This window comes from Branchiostoma lanceolatum, chromosome 2 (assembly GCF_035083965.1).
Source record: "Branchiostoma lanceolatum isolate klBraLanc5 chromosome 2, klBraLanc5.hap2, whole genome shotgun sequence".
NCBI lineage: Eukaryota > Metazoa > Chordata > Leptocardii > Amphioxiformes > Branchiostomatidae > Branchiostoma > Branchiostoma lanceolatum.
Window position 1 is genome coordinate 29,525,365 of NC_089723.1, and position 23,367 is coordinate 29,548,731.

General features: G+C 42.4%; 1 protein-coding gene across 6 annotated transcripts in view; it reads left to right on the top strand.

Annotated features, from left to right (window-relative positions):
* The first annotated feature begins 25 nt into the window (after positions 1 to 25).
* Positions 26 to 23,367, top strand: part of LOC136428470 (histone-lysine N-methyltransferase ASH1L-like) — a 56,951-nt gene continuing 33,609 nt past the window's right edge. For all 6 annotated transcript variants that reach the window (XM_066418011.1, XM_066418014.1, XM_066418012.1 and 3 more), the window contains exons 1-3: positions 26 to 180; positions 534 to 1,051; positions 16,147 to 20,837. In XM_066418011.1, coding sequence (XP_066274108.1) covers positions 626 to 1,051; positions 16,147 to 20,837 — 5,117 coding nt within the window. In that variant the 5' untranslated portion in view covers positions 26 to 180; positions 534 to 625. The remainder of the gene's footprint in view (positions 181 to 533; positions 1,052 to 16,146; positions 20,838 to 23,367) is intronic.

Sequence of the window (23,367 nt, forward strand, 5' to 3'; positions counted from 1 at the left end):
GGAGACATTTGGCGGATTTTACGAGCGCGGGTTTGTAGTGGCAGGGCAGTGCCGGACCGCCATTTTGTCTTGTGGCGCAGTCTTTATGTCTGCATTCGGTCGGTAATGTGACATTTTCGCGCCATTGTTCGGGCTGTTGACCGACTTGTACAGCATCTTCGGCGAGTGTGCAACTTTCAGGTAACGTCTACGCTTTCTTGACCTGGCTAAATTCTCGTTAAAAATTCGCAGGCCACTAGAATGTGGAGGGATCGGACGATCCGTGTGCAGCCCCTATTTTGCCGCCATGCAGCCAGTGAACCCTGATCTGCGAATGTGCTGTGAATTTTATTTTTTCCTTCCAGCGCAGCATCCACTTTCTCACCGCTGTAATTTGCTTCCATACGTATGATTCCACACGCTTAAGGGTATTAAGGGAATGCTGATACACTGGCTGTTATGTTTATGTAGTGTGTGTGTGTGTGTGTGGTATATAGCTGAGGGCTGGACCCTTTCTCTGCACCACAATGATGTGTGTGCTTCTGTGTTGATAGGTTCCTTTGATGGCGGGAATTAAGAGCAGTTTTGTGGAGTGAGAGGGAGAAGGTAATCGCCCTCCCCGGGAAGGTCATACGATCGTTGCGGGATGGAACAGAGAGAGGCATTGTTTCCCATGGCGGCCAACGTTGGCGAAACGGCGGAGGAATGCTCGCACGAGTCGCCGGTGGAGGAGGAGAATGGCAGCGAGACATCATCCAACGCAAGCTCCTCATCCCTGAACTCCTCCAGCACGGACGGCAGCGAACATGACAACGATGGCGCCGAGCCGCACGGAATGCGGGAATTCTCCATCAAGGAGACGAATTTCGAGCAGGGGCAGCTAAAACTGAAACTGCAGACCAAACGTGTGACCAAACCGCCCAAGAGTCTGGAGAATTACGTGTGCCGCCCCTCCATAAAAATCACTATCAAGCCTACTCACTCCAACAAGAAGGCTGCCTGCCACGAACAACCGGATCCGCCGGACCCGGATAAGACGCCTGAGAAACAAGACCCCGCCAGTCGCAAGCAGGTACGTTAGCTAAAGTAATTCTTACAAATTCTAACAATGGGTCATGTCAGTTGTGCAGCATGGCAGAAGTCAATACCACAGACGCACAGCACACCCTAGTTGGCATGAGTCCACCTTGCAGTCTGTGGGACCATAACGGCTTCTTGCGTCATGGATCGCCATGTTTGTTCACTATCCTAACCAACTGACGTCAAATCCGGCTGTTCAGATGTACATCAGGCTATTTTTCTCTCCGAAATTGGTAGAGTTCGTATCGATACGACTGAAATCAACACTGAAAAGCCTCAATGCTGACATATTTAAGTAACCATACGGTAGACTCCACAGGCATGGTTGCGAACTTTGCCAAGACTCAGTAATACTTTATCAGACAAGAAGACAGGCGCACTTTGAATGTGCCAGCTTTCTTTATGTATCATCTACAATCTCTACAGTTAAGGTTATAACATATGTATCTTAATGATGGGGAAGAGAGCGTTAAACACAAGCCATATGTCCTCTGTATTTATCATAACACTATTACTGAAATTTTACTGTCTGGCCTACTCTACTGAACTAGATAATGTAGATTTTGTGATTGTGATTGGAGTCATAGATTAATCATAAATTTTATAGGTATGTATATAAATACATCCCCTTGCCAAGAAGATAATAGATTTTATTACTAGCAAGTAAATTTTTAGTGCGTAACCACATGACGGGTTTATCAGGTAAACCATAAATGGTGTGCCAAGTTGGTGACACTGACTCTCCATGTGTTTATTTTAGGACAAAACCTTTTGACCTTTGTACTTCTTTTGGCATGCATGACCCCCATGTGATGTACACCAATTACATGTAGATGTCACACAATCAACTGTTGGGCTTCTGCCTTTTGTCTCATTAATTACTTACAATCACTCGAGACCTTGCCTCAAGCACATTCATTGTTGCCTGTACGAGTTGTTGTGTCTAGCTGGCTTTACCTTTGTTAGGCTAATATTTACCCATTGTCACTCCAGGTCCATATTGATGTTGATGTTAGTTTTTAGAAGGTACACATGGGAACCTCAAATCCTATTGTAGCAGTCCCCTGTGCGGTTTCCTGGTGAGAGTACTGGATGGTCGTGCTATGAGTCATTTGTTTTCCCCCTGATGCAGTGGTTGAAATGGCTCAGTGAACTGGAGTGGACAACAATAGGTGAACAAATTGTGTGGTTGGCTTGAAGGGGGGTTTCTCGACTGGTGGTCAGTGTTCGCGACAATTGTTGCCAACAAAAGGCGCTCGGGGACTTTGATAGCATTCATTTGTACCTTGCAGAATTGCTTAATTCTTTTGTCCTCTCTTGGGTATCAAAATAATCTTACCCCTAGTGCTCTAACATGTTTTTGGAAAGGGATGAAAAGTACAAAAAAATGACATTAAGAAAAAATATCAAATTAAAGGGAAGTGAGATATTTTTGTGGCAATGATTGCAAACTATAGCTCAACATATATGTCAGCTACATTGCACTAGGAAACAGTTACATGTCAGATTCAATTGGGCAGAAATAAATCAAAATGAAAAAGAAAATAATACACGTGACATGTTCATCTTTTGTCTGGCAGTCACTGTAACTGTCAGGTGTGTATTTGTTCAGCCAACAATAACTACTTACTAACAATACTCCACTAATGATGTTAGACCTAATAAGGTCCAACGTGTATACCACCATTCAGAGTTCAAAGAAGGCCAAGGCCTCATGAAGGTTGTAAATAAACAACAGCTACTTGAAAACACTTAATGCAGGTATTTTGGTAAATTAAATGTTAATCTAAATTTAAAAGCCAAATAGAAAAAAAAAATTGGCAGTTGTCACAGACAAATCACAAAGAGATTATTTAGGATATATTTTGCAAAAATATTAAGCGCAAACCCAATGTATATATAAACCCATGGTGTGGACTACTTAATTTAAAACAAAGTTGTATAACTTGTAATCTTTCTGATACCATTTAGAGTAGTGGTATTCTGGATGGCATACCAAGGGTTGTGCCTTTTTTTGGCGACACACTGAAATGTGATACTAGTGTATGTTTACTTTATTCATATAGCTTTGAATATTCAGAACATTGAAATCGGTTTCAGCTTTTAAGGATCAAATGTTGATTTGATCAAAACTATAAATAGACATTAAATGTAATGTTGATATCTGTTAATGTTACTAAAGAAAATTGACTCTAAATTTTTACATGTAATTGTAAGCACTGTTATTTCCAGGTATTCTTTACACAATTTTTTTCCTTGTTGTATAATTTTATTTGAATGCTAGGAATCAAAAGTGCTTTGCAAAATGATTGTCATGATTTTTCCAATAACTCAATAACTGTGTTGGCAACAAACTAATTTCCAATGCAAAAGACATTTTCACCCAAACCAAAGGGTAGATAAGCCAGGTAGGGTCTTTTGTTCTAATTCTTTTTCACAGAAAAACAATGGAATAACCATTTCCTGGTTGTACAGTTTATTACTGCCCTATTTATTTATTATACTGTATGGTTTGGATAGGCTACATGGACAGGGACGAATATTTAATTTGTTTGATTCTTTGAACAATAGGCTTTGAGACTGCTTCTTTGAAATTGAAATTTGACCTACACTGTTCTAACAATTGTACTGATTAGTTAATTGGATTATAGACAATCATCTAAATGATAAGGGGGGGAGGGTCATCCATTGTGCCAAAAGATGTCATTCTATCAATGATAACGAAGTATCCTCTATCAATCTTAATTTAGCTTGATGAGGTACCAGTTGAGTTCATGATATAAAAACATAAAAGGTCCCTAGATATATTTGTAGGTTCTTATATTTGGGGACCTTTTTGAAAGCAATTGATTATCAATTTCAGATCAAGACAACTGCATTGCCCCTTCAACTTACAATGTGTGTTCCAGTGAATTTGGAAGTTTGCTCTGATAAAACATTGTCCTATACTATTTTGTTCTGAGAAGTGAGCATATACTGTTCGTTACTGATGCTTGGTTTCCTCGGTTTTCATCTGAATCTTTTTTTTGATAGCTTTTGTTTGATGAATTCTTAAAGCTTCACACAGAAGGTTGTAATAAAGGGAAAGGGAGTGGCTGTGGGAATGGGGTCAAATGTTGTTTACCTTGAAAGCTGTGCTAACACAAGGTGTGCTAAACAAATAAAGCTGGCCACTTAGAAGTACTGTACAACTGTATTGTTGAGGACGCTACTTAAAACTAAGGTTTGTATACAGGTTTTAAACAATCAGTTGTCAGATACAAGAAACAAGTTGTAGTTTACTTCTATTATTTTTAAATACAGGTATAAAACTTACTTTCAGCATAAAGAGCCATGAATATGATGATGTTGTTTTTCAAATTATAATCTAATCTTTATAAGCTGTACTTGACACAGAAAATCCGTTCAATCGATGAAAGGTAAAATTTATTTCAAAGCCAAACAGATTGATTCAAGATGTACTTCATGTTGCTTTGTACTGGAGGATTGTGATGTTTTTGCTTGAAGAGATAAGTGTATGGGAGCCAGTAGTAGATTTCCAACATTCAGCTTTGCACTGCTACAGCCCTCTGATATATACTGTATACCTGCCTTTCAGTCTGTTGGGGTTTGTTCTTGTCCAGTGACCAATTCTTGTAAACAACAGTAACAAGAAAAATATGTTCTATGCCAGCACTGTGGATATTTGGTCCAAAGACACACACATGTCCAAGCAAAGCTTGATCATATTTTGCCTTCTGAAAAAGAACATTTTAAAGATTTTATATGTGTTTTTCTAATCTGAATGCCTTCACAATTGGTGGGAAATTAGCTGGCGATAATGGCTCGAGTTGTTCCTGCTTGCCATGCCATTGGCGCACCTTTGACCCCCATTCAGAGACAAGCTTGTTTTTCACTAGAGGTGCCACCACAAGCCTATTGATTATTGGGTGCCGGGATAAACAAGAAGAAACAGGATCGGGAGACTTTCCTTTCACTTCAAGGGCATATCTTCAAGGGTAAAAGAAGTGGATGTTTTTCTTTTTATTCCTGGAAATCCACTCAGTTCTTCAGCACTGTGTGTTGTGTTGCTCTTTTGTGTGTTTTATAGGGGAGCTCTACCCTGGGAATGTGGAAGCCACAAGGGTTTACTTTGCTTGGGTACTGACATGTGACCTCAGGCCGCGCCTGATTTATCCACCTTGTAAAAGAGCCTGTCTTCCCTTACAACCCAGGGAACCAATCAGAGGGCTGGACTTTGACCCCTCGTTTGGAAGCAGCGTTTGTAGCAGGGTGCGTTTTACGTGACATGCTTCCTGAATAGGTGTAGGGTTTGTACTTGAGATGGCAGTGGGAGGTGGTATAGGGTGGCAGTTGAATGGCACTGTGACCTCCAGTCAAAGGAATGCTTCTAGAACATTGAACGTATCCTCTAGTAGAAAGGGGTCATTTGCATTATTGGGACCCTTGGTCAGTGACCAGAGAGGTCAAGTGCTTTTGTCGGTGGTAGCACAGGAAGTGTTTCAGAGCATAATGTGACGAAATAGAGCCTTTTTGTGTAGGATTTCTGAGACTTTCTTTTGTATTATAACCTCTTGTTGAAAGTTTTTTGAAGGCCATGTTTATTTGTGCATGCATGGTTCAGTTAAATTGTAGTCAGTTTACCAGTACTGTTTAGGTAAAACCTTTACAGTTTAAAAACAAATCGTTAACTGCAATTAAGAAGGAAAATAAGCATTATACAGAAACATTTGTTAAAAGGCAGCCTGTATTCATGAACTTGTTTCTTGAACAAAAAAATTAGCTCTGCAATCTTTATTTCAAACACAGACCATTATTTAACAGAAGTATAATTTGAATGGAAGTATGTGAGTTGGTTACCTGTAATTCTATAGGAAACAGGTATAAATTTGCCACTGCTTTGTGTATATAATTATGATTATTGTATATCTGATCATATAGTTGCCTGTCATATAGTTGCCTGATTAGGTCAGGTATAATGAAGCATGTCATATCATGAACATCATCATGTATATAGAGTGGATAGGGACCATTATGTGACAATGATTACTGGAGATGGATAATGGAAGTTTAATGGGATCCAAGGGCTTTATTAAGTTTATAAACAGATTACTGTAATAAGTCTGATTTAATTTTAGTTTTGGTTAGGCTTTTTTTGTACAATTTTGAGTGCACTCACTGCACTGTCCTATATCTAACGGATTGTATACTACCTCCTATTATCATTATAGAGGTCAATGATAGTATGTGAAGATGTGATTTTTTTGTATCCTTTCCTTCTTAATTTTTCACAGACCTTTTTCAAATGGACCTCAATCTTTTGGTTCTTGTTACTTCTACTGTAAAATATATGTTCCGTGTTATGAAAAGGTATACAGCTGAAATTTGCCAAGAGGTATGGATCAAGTTATAGGTTGCATGTGCTTGTAGTTGTTGGAAAAGGGAATTGGCTCTTATGTAGACTGCAAAATATCCAATGTACATTTTTGCATGGTTGGAAATGTGGGCAAGACAAATGTTTAGATATTGTTTTGAGAGGTTGACACTATTTTGACCTCATCCCTAGTGACTGTGTTCTAGATCTTTTTTAGGTCAAAGGTGACTTCCTGTGGGTAGATGTTAGAAGAGGTACAGATACATTTACACTGGCCCAAGTCCTTCCTCATATTGCTCCAAAGGATTTACATTTTTGGCAGGGATCCCAGCTTGGCTAGGATCAAGCCTTGGCTGCCGTTATTTGAAATGATGGGCAGAAAAGCCTGGCCTCCACCCTCTGTACTGTACCTATCTGTACAATTTTACAAACGTTTTGGCAAGTGTTGCACTTCGTTGAGGACTTGCAAATGTCTCTCTGTCCAACTTCAATATCCAGCTTTCTTCACAAATTTTCCAGTTTCTTCTAGCTATTGGGGCTATAAGACTTGCACACAACACCAGTAGACTAGCTCCCTGCTGTAGTGCTCCCTTTCCCAAGGGCTATAGAAACAGAGATGGGCACTTCTGTCCAAACTGAAAGATTTGGGAAGGAAGGATTTTATTTCGACCTGTATGCCACAATGTATTGTATGGCAATAGGCGCATAGAAGTGATTCCATTTGATCAACTGTTCAATGGTTGATTTGATTATATAGAACTTTGTCGTTGAAAGTATTTGGTAAAAGTTCCCTAAAAGCTACTTCCTCAAAGGTTGCTTTAAATAGAATATAGGAAGCATCATTGCAACATCCTACATCTATATTGTATGTGCTATAATGCTATGAAATACTGATACAGTAGCAACCTATACAATAACAATACTAGATAAATATATGTTATAATTTTTTGTCTAAAGTAAGACCCCGTTCATACTCATTTTTTTCAATTGCAATTGAAGTATAATCGCGATTGAATCGATCCGATCGCGATTGATTTTTTCAGTGTGAACGCTCCCGATCGAGATCGGATCATGGCATGCTTTAATCCACTTGGCAAAAAGCAGTGTGAACGCAAAAGTTTCTTTGCGTTCAATCGCGATCGGATCGAACAATCGCGATTATACTTCAATCGCGATTGAAAAAAATGAGTGTGAATATTTCATTCTGCTGCAAGAAATTTTGTGATGATTTCGACTTAACTGTATTTGGATCCATAACTAGCTAATTACAATAACAACTATTCTACCTGTGGTCCTTGTATTACATTGATAGACGATGTTCTACAGAATACATATTAGTTGGAGGCATTTAAAGTTTTGAGAGTATCCCTGAGGACATCTAAAATTTCTCTGTAAAGGATGAAGGTGAGCTGTTATGGTTGCTTGGAAGGTGGCCAGGATCGGCTCAGTTTTCCTCCTTTGTAGACCCCACAAAAGGTCAGTGTCTATAAACCACAGGAGGGCTGCTGACACAAACATTCTTATAGGGGATACACCGTTCTACATCAGGGGGAAGGTACAGGTAGGAGATGCACCGTTCTACACCAGGCTTAAGGTACAGGTAGGGAATGTACCGTTCTACACCAGGGGGAAGGTACAGGTAGGAAATGCACCGTTCTACACCAGGGGGAAGGTACAGGTAGGGGATGCACCGTTTTACATCAGGGGGAAGGTACAGGTAGGGGATGTACCATTCTACACCAGGGGGAAGGTACAGGTAGGGGATGCACCGTTTTACATCAGGGGGAAGGTACAGGTAGGGGATGTACCATTCTACACCAGGGGGAAGGTACAGGTAGGGGATGCACCGTTTTACTTCAGGGGGAAGGTACAGGTAGGAAATGCACCGTTCTACACCAGGGGGAAGGTACAGGTAGGGGATGCACCGTTTTACATCAGGGGGAAGGTACAGGTAGGGGATGTACCATTCTACACCAGGGGGAAGGTACAGGTAGGGGATGCACCGTTTTACATCAGGGGGAAGGTACAAGTAGGGGATGCACCGTTCTACATCAGGGGGAAGGTACAAGTAGGGAATGTACCGTTCTACACCAGGGGGAAGGTACAGGTAGGAAATGCACCGTTCTACACCAGGGGGAAGGTACAGGTAGGGGATGCACCGTTTTACATCAGGGGGAAGGTACAGGTAGGGGATGTACCATTCTACACCAGGGGGAAGGTACAGGTAGGGGATGCACCGTTTTACATCAGGGGGAAGGTACAGGTAGGAAATGCACCGTTCTACACCAGGGGGAAGGTACAGGTAGGGGATGCACCGTTTTACATCAGGGGGAAGGTACAGGTAGGGGATGTACCGTTCTCATCATCATCAGTCGACTGCGGCGCAGACGACTGTGAGCTTCGCCCAGTCCCTCTTGTTGTTGGCCATGTCGGCAATCTGTTTTGGTGTAAGTTGTTTGTTGTGGTCCCCCAGGAGCTGCTGGATGTAGTTGAAGTAGGAGGTGGGTTGACGACCGCGTCTGCGTTTGCCATGCGATGGAGCATACAGAGCATATATCCTGGCAGGTTCATCGTCAGGCATACGTAGTATGTGGCCGAGAAAACTTAACTGCCTCCGCCTCACATGTTCTATCAGAGGACTTGTTTTGGTCATTACATAAATGCTGTTGTTAGCTACCCGGTCAATTCTTTTGATGCTCAGCATAACTCGGTAGCATGAGGTAGCGAAGGAGTTGATTCTGTCCTCCATGACCTTGGTGATTACCCATGTCTCACACCCATAGGTAAGCACTGTTACACATGTAGCCTGAAAAAGTTTCACCTTGGTGGAGATTGGAATGTAATCACTCTTCCAAAGGTGTTCCAATTTCCAGAAAACGCCCCATGCTAGTGCTCTACGTCTCCTGAGGTCATTGCTACTTGAGGCCATCATTGAGCCAAGGTATCTAAAATCTTGGACCTGTTTGATGGGTTCTCCGTACACGAGAAGAGGCTTCTACACCAGGGGGAAGGTACAGGTAGGGGATGCACCGTTTTACATCAGGGGGAAGGTACAGGTAGGGGATGTACCGTTCTACACCAGGGGGAAGGTACAGGTAGGGGATGCACCGTTTTACATCAGGGGGAAGGTACAAGTAGGGGATGCACCGTTCTACATCAGGGGGAAGGTACAGGTAGGGGATGCACCGTTTTACATCAGGGGGAAGGTACAGGTAGGGGATGTACCGTTCTACACCAGGGGGAAGGTACAGGTAGGGGATGCACCGTTTTACATCAGGGGGAAGGTACAAGTAGGGGATGCACCGTTCTACATCAGGGGGAAGGTACAGGTAGGAGATGTACTGTTATACATCAGGGGAAAGGTACAGGTAGGGGATGTACCATTCTATATTAGAGGGAAGGTACAGGTAGGGGGTGTAGCATTCTATATCGTGGGGAAGGTACAGGTAGGGGATGTACCATTCTACATTGTGGGGGAAGGTACAGGTAGGGATTTACCTTTCTACCTCTGGGTAAGGTTGGTATAGATTGTCCTGAACAGTGTTATTCAGTGGGTGTAAAAACATATTTATGATATTTGGTATAATGCTGTTTTCCAGTGGGGGTAAAATGTAATAGCCATGCTGTACATGGACATGGCTGTTCCAAACATTGTATGGCCTACAATGAGATTTCATTCACTTCTGCTAATAAAAGTTGAGTACATAAAAAAAGGATATTTAAAAAGACGTTTTCTGAATATTGATCCGAAACTGGCGTCATAAAATTGCAAAGTATGAAACTGCAAAAGAAATCAAAATGGCCATCCTCTTTGGAACCAATCACAATTATTTAAAAGTCTTGTTTCAAAGGGATTCTAAAAATATAATAGACGCTGTACACATCAATCGAAAGTATCAATTTATTCTGTATCAATGCTTGATAGCCTCTTGACCCCGCAAGTATGTTTTTGTCAGCTGTAAATTGATAACGGGGTTAAATAATTTATGATGTTTACCTTGTGATGAGAGCATCGAGTGGCAAAAATGAATAATATATTATCCTTTCTCAGTGGTGATTTTCTACCTCACTTACTCTGCCCAAGGCTGTCCAAAAAGTGGACAGTTTGTAGAAAAACAGCCCAAATTCAACCTGAGTTTACCTGCCAAACCCATTTTATTTTCTCAAAGCAGAAGTAATAGGAAGATACCTTGAAACGATGATCTCTTTGACTGATTGAATTTCATAATACCATTAAATGATTTGCTATGGCTTTAGAGTTAATCGGATCTTTTGTATTTTTGTGTGTATGGTGTATTCCTCGCAGGTGAATTTGAGGTCACTGATAGGAGTGATCCCCAATTAGCCATCCACAACACGCTTCTGCTATTTACCCATATCCTATCAGGAGGCCAGGCCAGGCCCTGCCAGCTAAACATACATATTGACTGTCGCCATGCCCATGGAAGTGATGTCTGATCGGTTTATACATTATTTAGTGCGTGCAGTGGGTAACGAAAATATCAATAGGTGCCGTAATTGACTCGCTGTTTTCTGTATCAGAGGTGATCAGGGGGAAGTGGCCCCGAAAAGCTTGCTGACAGCGTTCCAGCCCGTTGATCGATTTTGAAGGGGTGCCTCAGGGGGGGTTCCGTGCAACCTTTCCCCGCGATACATCAATTTTCAGGGTGGGTGACATGCAGGGGCCGGGGTAATAACATCCAGGTAATATCCTTTATTCATCAAAACGTGATGCATCACGGTCGGACCGGGATCCGTCTCCCGCGAGCTGCTAAGTATCGACATGATCCCCCGCGTTGGGGGGAAGGGCGATATCGGGGAAATCTTCATGGCGTTTTGAGCACTGAATGATAGCGTAGTCCTAAATCAATACTGCCCCAGTCGATATTGGCAGGGTATTACGCAGGTTGGTTGGCACTTGATCGTACATGGCAGGGAGGGAGGCTAATGGGGCCCTGGAATTGGAGCAGGCTGGGGGAGGTTAAGCCTGCGGGGGTGTTCGGAACCCGTCAAGCCGCTCGATGTGTTAGCATTCGCAGCAGTAACTCGCGTAACTACAGCGCTTGGAGTGCGTTAGTATTCACAGTGCTCACTCAGTCACTGTATGGTAGTGATCTATTTGGAAGAGTGTATTTGTATTTTGGGTGGATGTAGGCCCTTGATGTACATTGCAGATTAAGGTTTTCAAGGTAGATACCAATTTCTAACTGTGGCATTTACAGCTATAAACACTTATCATCATCGTTTCTGTTTGTATTTTGCTTGAAATTAGAATCAATTAATTTGCAAGAGTTACAATTTTATCAATGATAATGGAATTTTATTTCCCAGTATTTACATGTGATGTATCATCATTATGGCATGTAAATTTGATAGTTTCATTTATTTCATTTTCAAAATGACTAGTTTTCAAAATTGCCACAGCCTAATATCATTGGAGGGAAATGATAGAACCTTTAGTTCTGATATGCTGTAACACTTGTATGTACAGTTCTCCATCGCGTAGTGTCTGGACATGGATTCCACTAGATGGTGATAGCTGAGCGACTGTAGCAACAAAAATTGGAATTGCCTAATTGTTGATTTCATAATTACATATGATGCAAGGTGTAAAAGTATGATTAAAAACTCAAACAAAATGTAAAATTTGCTCTTTACAAAATTTGTTGAGCAACCTGTCAAAATCTTTGGTTGCGCAGCCTAAAGTAGAACTAGAAGGGGGGTGGAAGTAAATTCTGTTTGAATGGATATTATTAAAGAGGGTAACTTATAGGAACAAGAATGAATGATTGAATAAGTGACATCTATTAGTTCCTTGGCTCATCGATAAATTAGTAGTATAATTTTAAATCTCCACATACATGTAAATCTGTCTGTAATCATTCCTCAAAAAGAATTTAGGTCACACTGTTGTCATGGGTCCACTGAGTCTCTACCAGACTTCTTTGGTCGCTGAAAAAATAGTGAGGAATTGGCCAAATAGAGAGAATAATTCGTCCAGGGTTGCTAACAAGTTTATCTATTGTTTGATAATTTTTCAGGCTTATTTATCTGCCATTTTGGCCGTTGTTTACATTTTTCTCAGTAGCCCCAAAAGCCTGGTTACAGACTAGATTCCGAGGGGATTATGTGCTTGTCTGTTATTGTGACATCGCCCCGGGCTTCGTGAACAAACATCCTTTCAAGCTCGATCGGTGTCTCACTATTCAAATGTGGCATAGCCTGAGGGCTAGCTTGTTGGAAAACAATTGCCTGAGCAGATCTGTTTGCCTCTCCTCGTGTATGCGGATGGATATTGACAGGAGAAGAGCAGGTATTGTTTGACCTTTACACGGTGGTGTGCTCTTACACAGCAGTAGTTGTTTGTCAGATTGACTGGCATTGACCCCATTAAATTCGAGGGGAGTGGCCTTCCTCGGACAGCGGCCATGTTTACGCTGTGAAGGATATCCAGTATTGTGTTGCCGTCGGGGTTATGTTACCAAGTAGAGAGGTCCGTGTATTGTATATGAAGTATGTACATGTACGGTGTCTACTGTAAGTATGCCAGCTTGCCTTATCCAACCTTGACCCAGATGGTCACCAACCGTGGGTGTGTTGTTGATGTTTTTTGTATGTAAAGCTTAGCCCAGATTTGGGGATATAGTCACAGCTGTTTTTCCCGGCCTTCCGTTGAGGTTGCGGTTTCTTCAATTGTATCACAAGGTTCAGTATCAACTGTTTTAAGTGGCACAAGTAGTAAGGACTTTGGAACCAGTTGTTAAGAAGTACAACAGTTCCATAGACTTTAATTTGTGGGCTAGTCTAGTGGTTCTTTCCATAATGGCTGTTTATATGAAGTCTTGGAACCAGTGTTTTGGCTGACTGCCACAAGTCTCTCTTGGTGTCCTGTCAGTTGGTAGTAAATATGTTTATCCTGAAGGATTTCCCCATTCAAGAGTAACGCTTTGTGACAGTAAAAGACTAAGCAATATGATTGAATCCACTTTGGGTGTACAGACTGTACATGTATGTGATTTCCAGGGTTGGATGTTATTTTTTCGTGGTGTTTACCAGTGTTTAGAGGCGATGAGATGAAGAGTTGTAAATGACATCATTGTGGTTGGGAGTTCCACCACAAATTACCACCCTGTTTACTTGATCACTACATGCCTGACTACTCGCCTAGTATGTGGGATAATCTGGGCGACCAGCAGACTTGATAAGAACGTTTTTGTCTCTCGCTGGCGGAGCGTACGTACAAGTAGTTCTGCCAGTATTGTGGCTTATTATCTCCTTTTCCTAACACGCAATCAGGTATGAAAACAGTTGATGCTGTTGGAATTAGGGGTTAACCACAAAATGTTTTGGCAGGTGGTTCAAACTCCAAGGATCTTCTTATATACAGTATAGCCATGGTGGGCAGAGAAAGAATCTTCAACCCTGTATACTGTAGACTGTTGGATAAGGATTTTTTAAAACCATTCTTCAGATGATACAACTTCATGTAATCGTAAGTGGACTAGCCCTTGTGTAAAATCATCCAGTAGAGTGCACAAAGTTTACTGATATAGGCAGCTACTCTCAAATAAAATGATGTAGGAAATATTTAATGGTAGAGTTTTTAAATTGGAAGAGAAGGTAATACAATGATCATATTGGGAAGTTAGCTGACATATTTTTGTTTTGAATGGTACATTCTATTGTTGACACTAAGAACAGGCAGACCCCCTTTGGTATAGTGACCCTTTGACTAAAGTAAGTAAACAATGTCCAGTATTGAGGAAGCATAACAATTAACAAGGTGTATCCTACAACATGTTTGTGTATGAAATCAGTACCACGTGTGCTGCAATATGTTGTTCATAGTACTTAAGATGCATGTAGGTATTCTTGACATACTGACACGATAATACTGGGGCAAATTCTATCTTCAATGCCATTATCCAGTGTGTGTGTGTGTATGATATCACATCTTCATCTCATTAAAATATGAACCTGACAGAAAAATAAGCAATCATCATCAATATAAGCAGTTATGTTGAATAGCTATTATGTCATGCAAGTTCAAAATGTTCACTAATTTTCAGGAGAAAATGCATGATGCATGTAGTATGGCAAAGCAATCATGCTATAGTAGTTCATGGTCAAGGTCTTGTTTTGCTGCCCCAAACAGTCCAATGCTCATTAAACTGAGACATAATGATGGTCGTAATTTGATCTTAGCCTTTCCTATTATTCTAACGCTTAATATATATGTATATAGATGAATATATAGATATGTTTATGTCTTTCTTCATTGAATGAAAAGTCACGATTTTAATGCTTCTCATGGGTGCTGTTCAAGTAAGAAATGTGTAAGAGTGACGGCCAATTTGCAATATTTTGTAATCCGAACTGTCTCTTATTTTCTGTCCAGAGCTTAAGGGCCTAGCTGTTGTTTTTGCAAGGTTAGCCCGAGCCCTGATGACCCATAAGTTGGATGTAAACAAAGGCCCCCAGTAAGGCTGTAACATCTAAGGAAGTAGGCCTGCATGTTTATATGAGTAGAAAAGCACTGTGCTAGGTGCAGTGTTACAAGGATGTTTCTGGAATGTCAGGGCTTGAAATACTGAGTGCATGTGCACTTTTGTGCACCCAACATTGGAGCTGTGCATCTAATTTTCAACTGTGGGTGCACCTCAATATTTTTTTTGGCTAATAAGGTAAAGGTACTTTTGAACAACTAGTTTACTGAATATTCTTAAAATTTAGGTATCAGAAAAAGCAATATAACGTTTCTTGTACTTTGTTTGATGTATTACATGTTTGAAGTTAGCTATAGAAATCTGAATTTCTGATTGAAGTTAACTATAGAATTTCAGATATAAGTTCTTAATAGAGGCAGTGTTAAACGTTGTGACTACATTTTGCTGACATCTACTTTATTTAATGTTGTGCAGCCAAAATTCTTTCTGTGTACCTAAATTTTTAGGTTAGGTGCACCAGTGCACCTATTCCCCAAAACGAATTTCGAGCCCTGTGTGGTGTGACATAGTTGTTTCTGGAATGTTGTCTCCATGACATAACAACTCGGATGACCACGGTAATGAAGGACAGGCATAGGTACTTTAACTTTAACTAGTTATGGACAGGTGTTTTATGCAAGGAATGTTAGCAGCAGCCAAAGTTCATATCCAGGGGTTTCCCCTGGAAAAGAGAACTTTCTTCTGAGCTACAATGTAGAGATCTAACTGCAATTCAATTGTCTTAGGGTTACTTGAATTTAGTCTCTACTATTTCCCTTCATTGCTGGAAATAGTAGAAATTGGGCAAATAGACTTAATGATATGCCAGAGGAGTTAGTAGGCCAGAGTTCAGTCTATTCAACCTATTCAGCGTATTTGTCCAATTTCTACTTTTTCCAGTAACCTAGGCAGACTGGTAGAGACTTACACTGTACCTGAACTTAGATAGCGAGTATGTAAACAATCCTTTCCTCCCTACGGTCAACCGGTGTATTGAAAATCCAGATCAGTGTACGTATTGCTAATAAGGAACGGTAGAACAGTTTTTGGAGGTTTTGTTAAAAAGGGAAGTAACCATGTATTTTATAACGTGAGATGTAACATAGAACTGCTGTGTCGATCCCCCTCAATTAGAAATCCCGAGTTCAAAGGCAGGAGGGTTGATGCAGCTGGGGTGGCCTGTCTTGGACTGCAGCCAATAACAGCACATTCATTTCTCCCCTCCAGAGTCGCCCCAGGAAAAGCAGAGGAACAAAGCAGGGACCAGGCGAGGGTTCAGGAATGCAAAGCGCCGCTACAAGCAACGGGGATGACCAAGCTGCCGCCGTAGAGATGCATTCCGATCAGGTTTCGCCGCCGCGACCGGAGTATGACCCGCCCGCCAACGGTTTCGCTAATTGTGCGGAGAAACAGCCACTTTCCAGTTTGGAATTATTGGGGGCCGACTGTGATGGAAGTGGGGAGCACGGCAACAATGATTCTGACGGAGAAAATGGCGACGGCGGCTCCGAGTCCACGCAGGACAGCGGTATTGATCAAGGCGTGTCGCCGGAATGCCCGCTGTCCGCGGGGAACGGAGATTCGGGCGTGGAGGAACACGGGGAGGCCGTGGGCAGTGTTGAAACCGTTCCGCTGGAGGCTGGTAGAACGAGAGACGAAGGGCAGGAGGATTACAACGAGATGACGCATCACGCGGAGACGGTGGAGCTAAACGCTGACATCATCAACAATGGCTTCCACAGCGAGGCGTACGCCGCCACCATGTCGGAATCGGGGGAGGAAGTGACGGTTTCCGCCATCGAAGCTCTTGCGGAGCAGGAGGTTTCCATGGGAGAGATTGTCGAAGGTAGCAATGCCCGCCGTGTGGCTCCACCAGCGGCTGTGCCCGAAACTGATGCCGAACAAAATCTGACGTCTGACGAGGTTGAAATGTTGCCAGACAGGGAAAACCCTCACGCAGAGGAAGGTGCAGCAATACTTGCAGAAAGTGAGGGTGGTCCACCGAGTGTCCCCATCCCTATTGAGACGGATTCCGTTGTGGAAATTGCGAGCGAGGTGGTTCTAGAACCTTCTCCTGACGTAGACACGGGTGGGGCGCTGACGGACACTCGTTTCGGGTACAGCTCGTATGCGCATAATTTCGGGGAGGATGCCGTGGTCGATAAAGTCACAGAAGTTCCCAGCGGAGCAACCACACCGGAGGACGAAAATGTGTCTGTATCCCAAAAAAGGAAAAAAGAAACTCAAGGTCCCTTGGTAGTGCAGTCGAAGGCTGCCATTGCGCCACAAGCGAAAACCTCACCCGAGACAAACCCTGGTCTCAAAGTCAAACCACCAAAAGCTAACAACAGGAGCAGGAAAAAATCGGAAGGAACGAAACCAGTATCACAAGCCAGCAGTAGATCAGCATCTAGAACGTCTGCTAGGACATCATCAAGGAGACAGAACGCAGCTAAATCTGCAAAAGAGGCTAAGACTGTAGAAAGAGAGGTGAAGCCAACTGCAAAAGATGCAAAGTCTGCACCTAAAGATGCTAAGTCTGCATCAAAAGACAATAAATCTCAGGCAAAAGACCCAAAGTCTGTGTCAAAAGATTCAAAGGGTAAAGATGCAAAGACAGCATCCAAAGATGCCTCTGCAGTGTGTAAAGACCCTAAGTCTGTATGTGAATCCAATGAAGTGAAAAGTAATGATAAGATAGAGTCTCTAATGCCAAGTAAGCAGGATAAGGACACAGCAGACCAGGAAATTAACAGTGAAACATCAAAGAGTAAGGGGAAAGGGCTCAAAGCCGCCACAGTAAAGGGAAAAGCTGGCAGACTAAGTAGTTCTCGTTCAAGATCCAGGAAAGCAGTAGACTCCAAGCTGCCAGTAAGCCCATCCAAGTCAAAGGAGGAAACAAAATCTCTTTCAACACATTCTGAAGATAGGACTTCATCAAAACAACAGGAATCACGATCCCCAAAGAGGAGAAAAGACTCTTCAACACCCAAGCCTGATGAGACTCAAACTACATCAGGCTCTTTGAGTGTAGAGGCAAATGTTGTCTCCAAGGAAAGTTCCAGTACGGACTCGTCGCCCCCTTATTTACAGCTTTCTGTTCCAGACAAACAACGCAGGAAACCCAGAAAGCAAAACGTTGTCGGAGTGAAGAGTAGACCAAAAAAACAGAAGGAATGTCAAAAGAAGGAACCAGCAAAACCTACCAAGGCAAAAACCAGGGAAAGAAGGCAAGGCAAACCCAGGAAGAGTAAGAAAGATGCGGCGGAGGCGAAAGATACTGTACCCGAGCTTCTACCGCAGGACACGGTCAGTACGGAGGTACCCGAGATTTCTTTGTCCACTTTACAGGCAGCTGACAAGATCCCATCTCAAGAAGTTGTGAAACCCAGAACGAGGTGTTCGCCCAAGAAGCAGAAAGTAGCAACTGAGTCAGTTAGTGTTACAGGAAATGTTCCGCAAGGTGTTACAGATGCATCCAAAGATGACAAGAAAGAGAAAAATGGAAAGAAGAAGGAAAAGCATGTGGAGGCGCCAGAGGTGTCTCCCGCAGTTTCACAATCAAATAAACCAACAACGGAACCCGAGATCGCTAAGTCTCAAGATGACGTACCCGCTCCAAAAGAGACTGGTTCAGCCAGTAGAAGGTCCAGAAGAAAAACTCCTAAGGAAGAAGGTAAAAAGGCAATAAAAGAAGCGAAAAGAAAATCTACGGGAACTGTCGCGATAAAACCATCTCCGGCAAGGAAGCAAGAGGAAGCAAAGGAAACTGCTGTCTCGAAAGATGCCCCGCCCTCATTAGAGCCTGAGCCATCGGTTCTAAGTCTGCACAGAGGGGATCACTCTACAGAGAATGAACTACCAAAGCTGACAGAGTCGCTTCCTGTTAGAACATATAGTAGGCTGAACAAAAAGGATGTGCGGGCACTTAAAGGGAAACCAGGCAGGCCGAGAAAGAAACCGGTCCCCGATTTAGAGTCGCCGCCTGTCCTAACACCTGAGGTCATCCTTGAGGGGAAAACGGAAGAGACTCCGTCACCAATCAGTGAATTGTCGACACAGACCACCAACGATGATTGTATGTTGAGCGACAGCGGCATTGGAACCGACAACAGTACCTCTGACAAGGAGAGAAACAAAAACGACAAGAAGAGGAAAAGTAAAGACGCCGAGGACTCCAAAACTCAGGCAGCTACGGAGGAAAACAAAAAAGAGAAACAGAAACGGAAACACAAGCCAAAGGTTCTACAAGAGGACCCAGGATTGGAGAGGCTCAAAAAGCACAAGAAGAAAGTGAAGAAAAAGCACATTCGAGGGAGAGAGCGTAACATCGTGGATCCCGTGTTCCTTACCCAGATGGATGAGGTCATCGACCTTGTACACGAACTTAGAATCTCCCCCACCCAACCACAGTACATCCCTGGAAACACGTCCTTGGGATCTGTGTTACCCATCTTTCCGCTTCCCTCCATTTTTAGGTTGGACTTCAACCGGGTCTGGAAGGCGAAACACAAACACGGGAAAGCAAAGCGTATAAAGAGATTGAAACTTCCCAAGGGAAAGCCTGGTAGACCAAAGAAGAACAAGAGCAGTCCAGAGAAAGATGAGAACACTGTCTCCCTATCCCCTGAAAAGTTATCTCCAGCAGCTGAAAGTCTCGAAAATGTTCCAAGCACCAACGCAGATAAAACCACCAAAGGTAGACCGAGAAGAAAACCAAAGAACCTTCCAGTTACGGCAGCAGTTGATGAAACGGCCGCTAGAGGGCAACCAACGAGAAAAGGGCAACAACAGTCTCCGGAAAAAGTCAGTATCCAGCCTGAGGTCACCACGGCTGACTCGGTGCAGGATTCCATCGAGGAATGCATCAGGAAAATATCTGGTACAGAAGACAAGGCTACGAATAAAAGTGAGCAGCAGACACCTGGAATTAGTTTGGAGAACGCAGCTGTTGATACGATGGCGGCTGCGATAGAAGCTTGCATCGGCTCGGCCAGAAAGGCAAAGCCAGGATGTAGGAAGAAGGTTGAAAAAGAGGTCACTGGCAATGACGTTGTACCGGCAGAAGATGCAAACAAGACAAAAGCAAGAGCAAAAGTGTCCCGGGTTTCTGGTAGAAAGACTACAGGAAGAGGTCATGTAAGCAATGAAAATAATGACAGTGCATTAGTGCAAACAGAAAGTACCAACGCTGTTCCTACCACGGAGCTCGTTCCTTCGTCAACGTTAGACACAAGTCAAACCGTGCCGTCTGTCCAAGAGACGAGAAAGGCAGGGAAAGGTAAGAGAACGCGACCAGCGGAGGAAACGATGCCCATAAAGAAGCGGCGGGGAAAGATGCTGTCCATTTCAGGTGTTGCCTCTAGTCTCGCCCTTCCAGAAACACCGTCCCAGTCTTCCAGTGTTGTAGAAGGTGTGCCAAACCCCCCCTCCTCCCCACAGGAGCAAACGATGGTAACGCACGACGGGTTACAGAGGCGGCTGCCTCGGACGTTCTTGCACAAACCTCTGGTTACCAAGAGCCACCAGGTTGACCAGGCCAGCAAGATCCTCAAGAGGGCCAAAATGCAGGCGGTCAAGGTGCCCAAACCGGTCAGGAGACCCGGTCGGCCGCGGAAACGACCGCCCTCACCGGTTTCCGAACCAGACGCTTCAGCTGACGTCACGGAAGACCAGCCCGAGGACCAGAGTGTTGTTAACCCTGCCCAGGACAGGAGAACGTTACCAAGTGATATTGACACATATTTGGAAACGATTGAGGCTGTCGTGGCAGAGGCTTCAAAGTCGGACTGTGCGACCACGATCGGAAGAAGAGAGCCCAAAAGGAAGCGTGAAGCGAGTATTTCTCCCAGGAAGAGAAGAAAGTCTGACGGCGCCCAAGAGGAACCACCTGAACCCGCACCATCACCTGTTACGCAGTAAGTGTGTCTCCTTTGTTATAACATTTTAGGTGTTAACCCTGCCTGTTGACCCCAATATATTGGAGTTGCACATTACAGAGCCTGTATGTGGGTCCTGTATATGAACAGGTTGGGGGTATTTTTCAGCTGAACACACCGCAGCGAAAGGCACTGAATGTAGAAGTAACTATGCCACCGCAGTGCAGAAAAACTCAAGGGAAAAATGACCTGATTAAGAAATGAGACAAATTGCATCAAAAAGCCCAGCAGGACAAGGGTTAAGAGTAACATTAGAAGGGGAGAAATGCAAGAAACCTTGTAACAGGTGTCTTAACAATGTCATGTATAATTTGTTTATATTATAATAAAACCCATATTTTTAAACTGTTTGCCAGGTAAGTTTAATTAAGAGATGAAAATGAATAAATTTTGACATGTCTTTTGAAGACACATTCCAGTATCTCTTCTTGAGAACTGCACTAGCTGATAAATCAATCTTTATCAAAAGCAGTATTCTAAGATGTTACACAACTCAATTGTATTGTCTCCAATGAAATACCAATTATATCAATTGAATTAGACATTTGTACCAGACCTTGATGATCCCACTTGTGGCTAAGCAATTAGATTAATCATTTAAGCAGTAAGGATTAGTTATTTACAGATTAATTAAGGTTATAAAACAAATTCTATCATCACAAGGTACAAAGGCAGACTCAATCGTAAATCACTACCATTTAGTTTTTGCCAAAATGATGGTAATTATGAATTATGGTTTTCCTTTGGTTTCTATTTTTGAGATATGTATACGCTATAGTATTTGTATAGCTATGTTGGAAACAAAACTCAGACCTTGACTTTTTCTTTTGTTTTATGTTGCATTGAAGTTGATTACTACTAGTAGATCAAATCACTTAATTCCAACTGGTACAAGGTACCCTTATATCATAAATCAAAAGTCTAAAGCTGTATGTTGTATTTAAGCCCTGGTATTACCAACAATGCAGGACTGGTGAATGTGGGAAGATTTGTGCTAGGTTTATTCCAATGATTATCCATTAAAAGGTACTTGGAAGCTGATGGAACATGATGATGATGATGATGATTATCATTTTACAGTCTGCCTTTCCCCCTTAGTTGAAATGCAGAATATAAAACATGTCTGACAATGACATATTATTCCTCTAGAGGTCTAAACATATCTTTACTCCAGAGGTCTAAACATGCTTGGCTTTTTGTAATCATGAGTTGTTCCAAGGAAATTTCAAATCAATCTGAATTATGAACCACCCTGTATCAAAAGATTGTGTAGACATTGAAGGATGAATAGAGAGTAGATTCATCTTGTTTACTGAAGAGCATAAAAATATGAACACAATTTGAGTGAATGATTTGAAAATTGGCAAAATTAGTGAGTGGGGAAGAAAATGGTGTGAAATTTCATGCATTTCTCTCACAAAATAGAATGAAATAAAATAAGATAAAACAAGATAATCAACCTTGACTTTTGTCTTCCCAGGCAGTTTTCATCAAAGACGTGTGTGTATTCTAGTCATATAGGAATATTAACAATATTATCATGCGCCCCAAAACAATAAATTTATCCCCTTCTGCCCAGCTCCTAGCAAATGAGCTACTTGCCTATCTTTTCCCAAAAATTAGAATGATTATCATAAAATGTTATTTCTTGGCAGTTTTCACAAACATGTGTATTCTAGCCATATAGAAATATTTCATCTTATATCATGCACCCGAAACAAGGAATTCATCCCCCTCTACCCAGCTCCTCCCAGCAAACAGGGAAGTTAAGTTGATTAATGGTCCTGCCGTATATTACAACATGATAGCCATGGACCTGGGGGGAATTTGGTGCACCTCTTGGTGGGCGAGCGGCGGAGAGTAATCTCCCCGCTGCCAACAGGATCAGAATGTTAAGTGTGAACTCTTCCTGACCGTGGAGCGCAATATGCAAGAGCGCAGGCGGGTTGATGGGAGAGATACCCGCCGATATGGGACCTCCCCGCTCCCAGCGATAAAGGAAAGCTAACATGCCTGAAGCTATGAAGGGTAATTGTATTTTTTGGTGGAAATGGACAAGTACATCATAGGGGTGGCCTGGTCGGTAGATTTTTGTACAGCAGGGCTTGAAATATACACCAAAACATATTTTCAGATTGCAAGTAAAAATGGGAAAGTCCTGATTTTGCAGGCCAAAAAAAAAATCAGGCTTGGTAAATATACTGTCACTCTAGAATTTAGTACAGACTACGACATGGTACAGAGCACACAAATATAGAAAGTATGAAAAACAGAATGTCTAGATCACAGTTCAAATGTTTTAAAGAATAGCTTTATGTTCAATGGTTCCGTATGGACAATGATTTAACTGTACTGCAGCACACAAAAGCCTGGATTACCAAAAAGCTTTTTCAAAGCTATGCAAGAAAATGAATGGCTCTCTAAGGCTGTAATAGGGAAAGGACTTGGATATTTGCAGAAATTTTTCTGGAATTGCAGGTACAATTCTGACCATTTGCAATGGTACAGG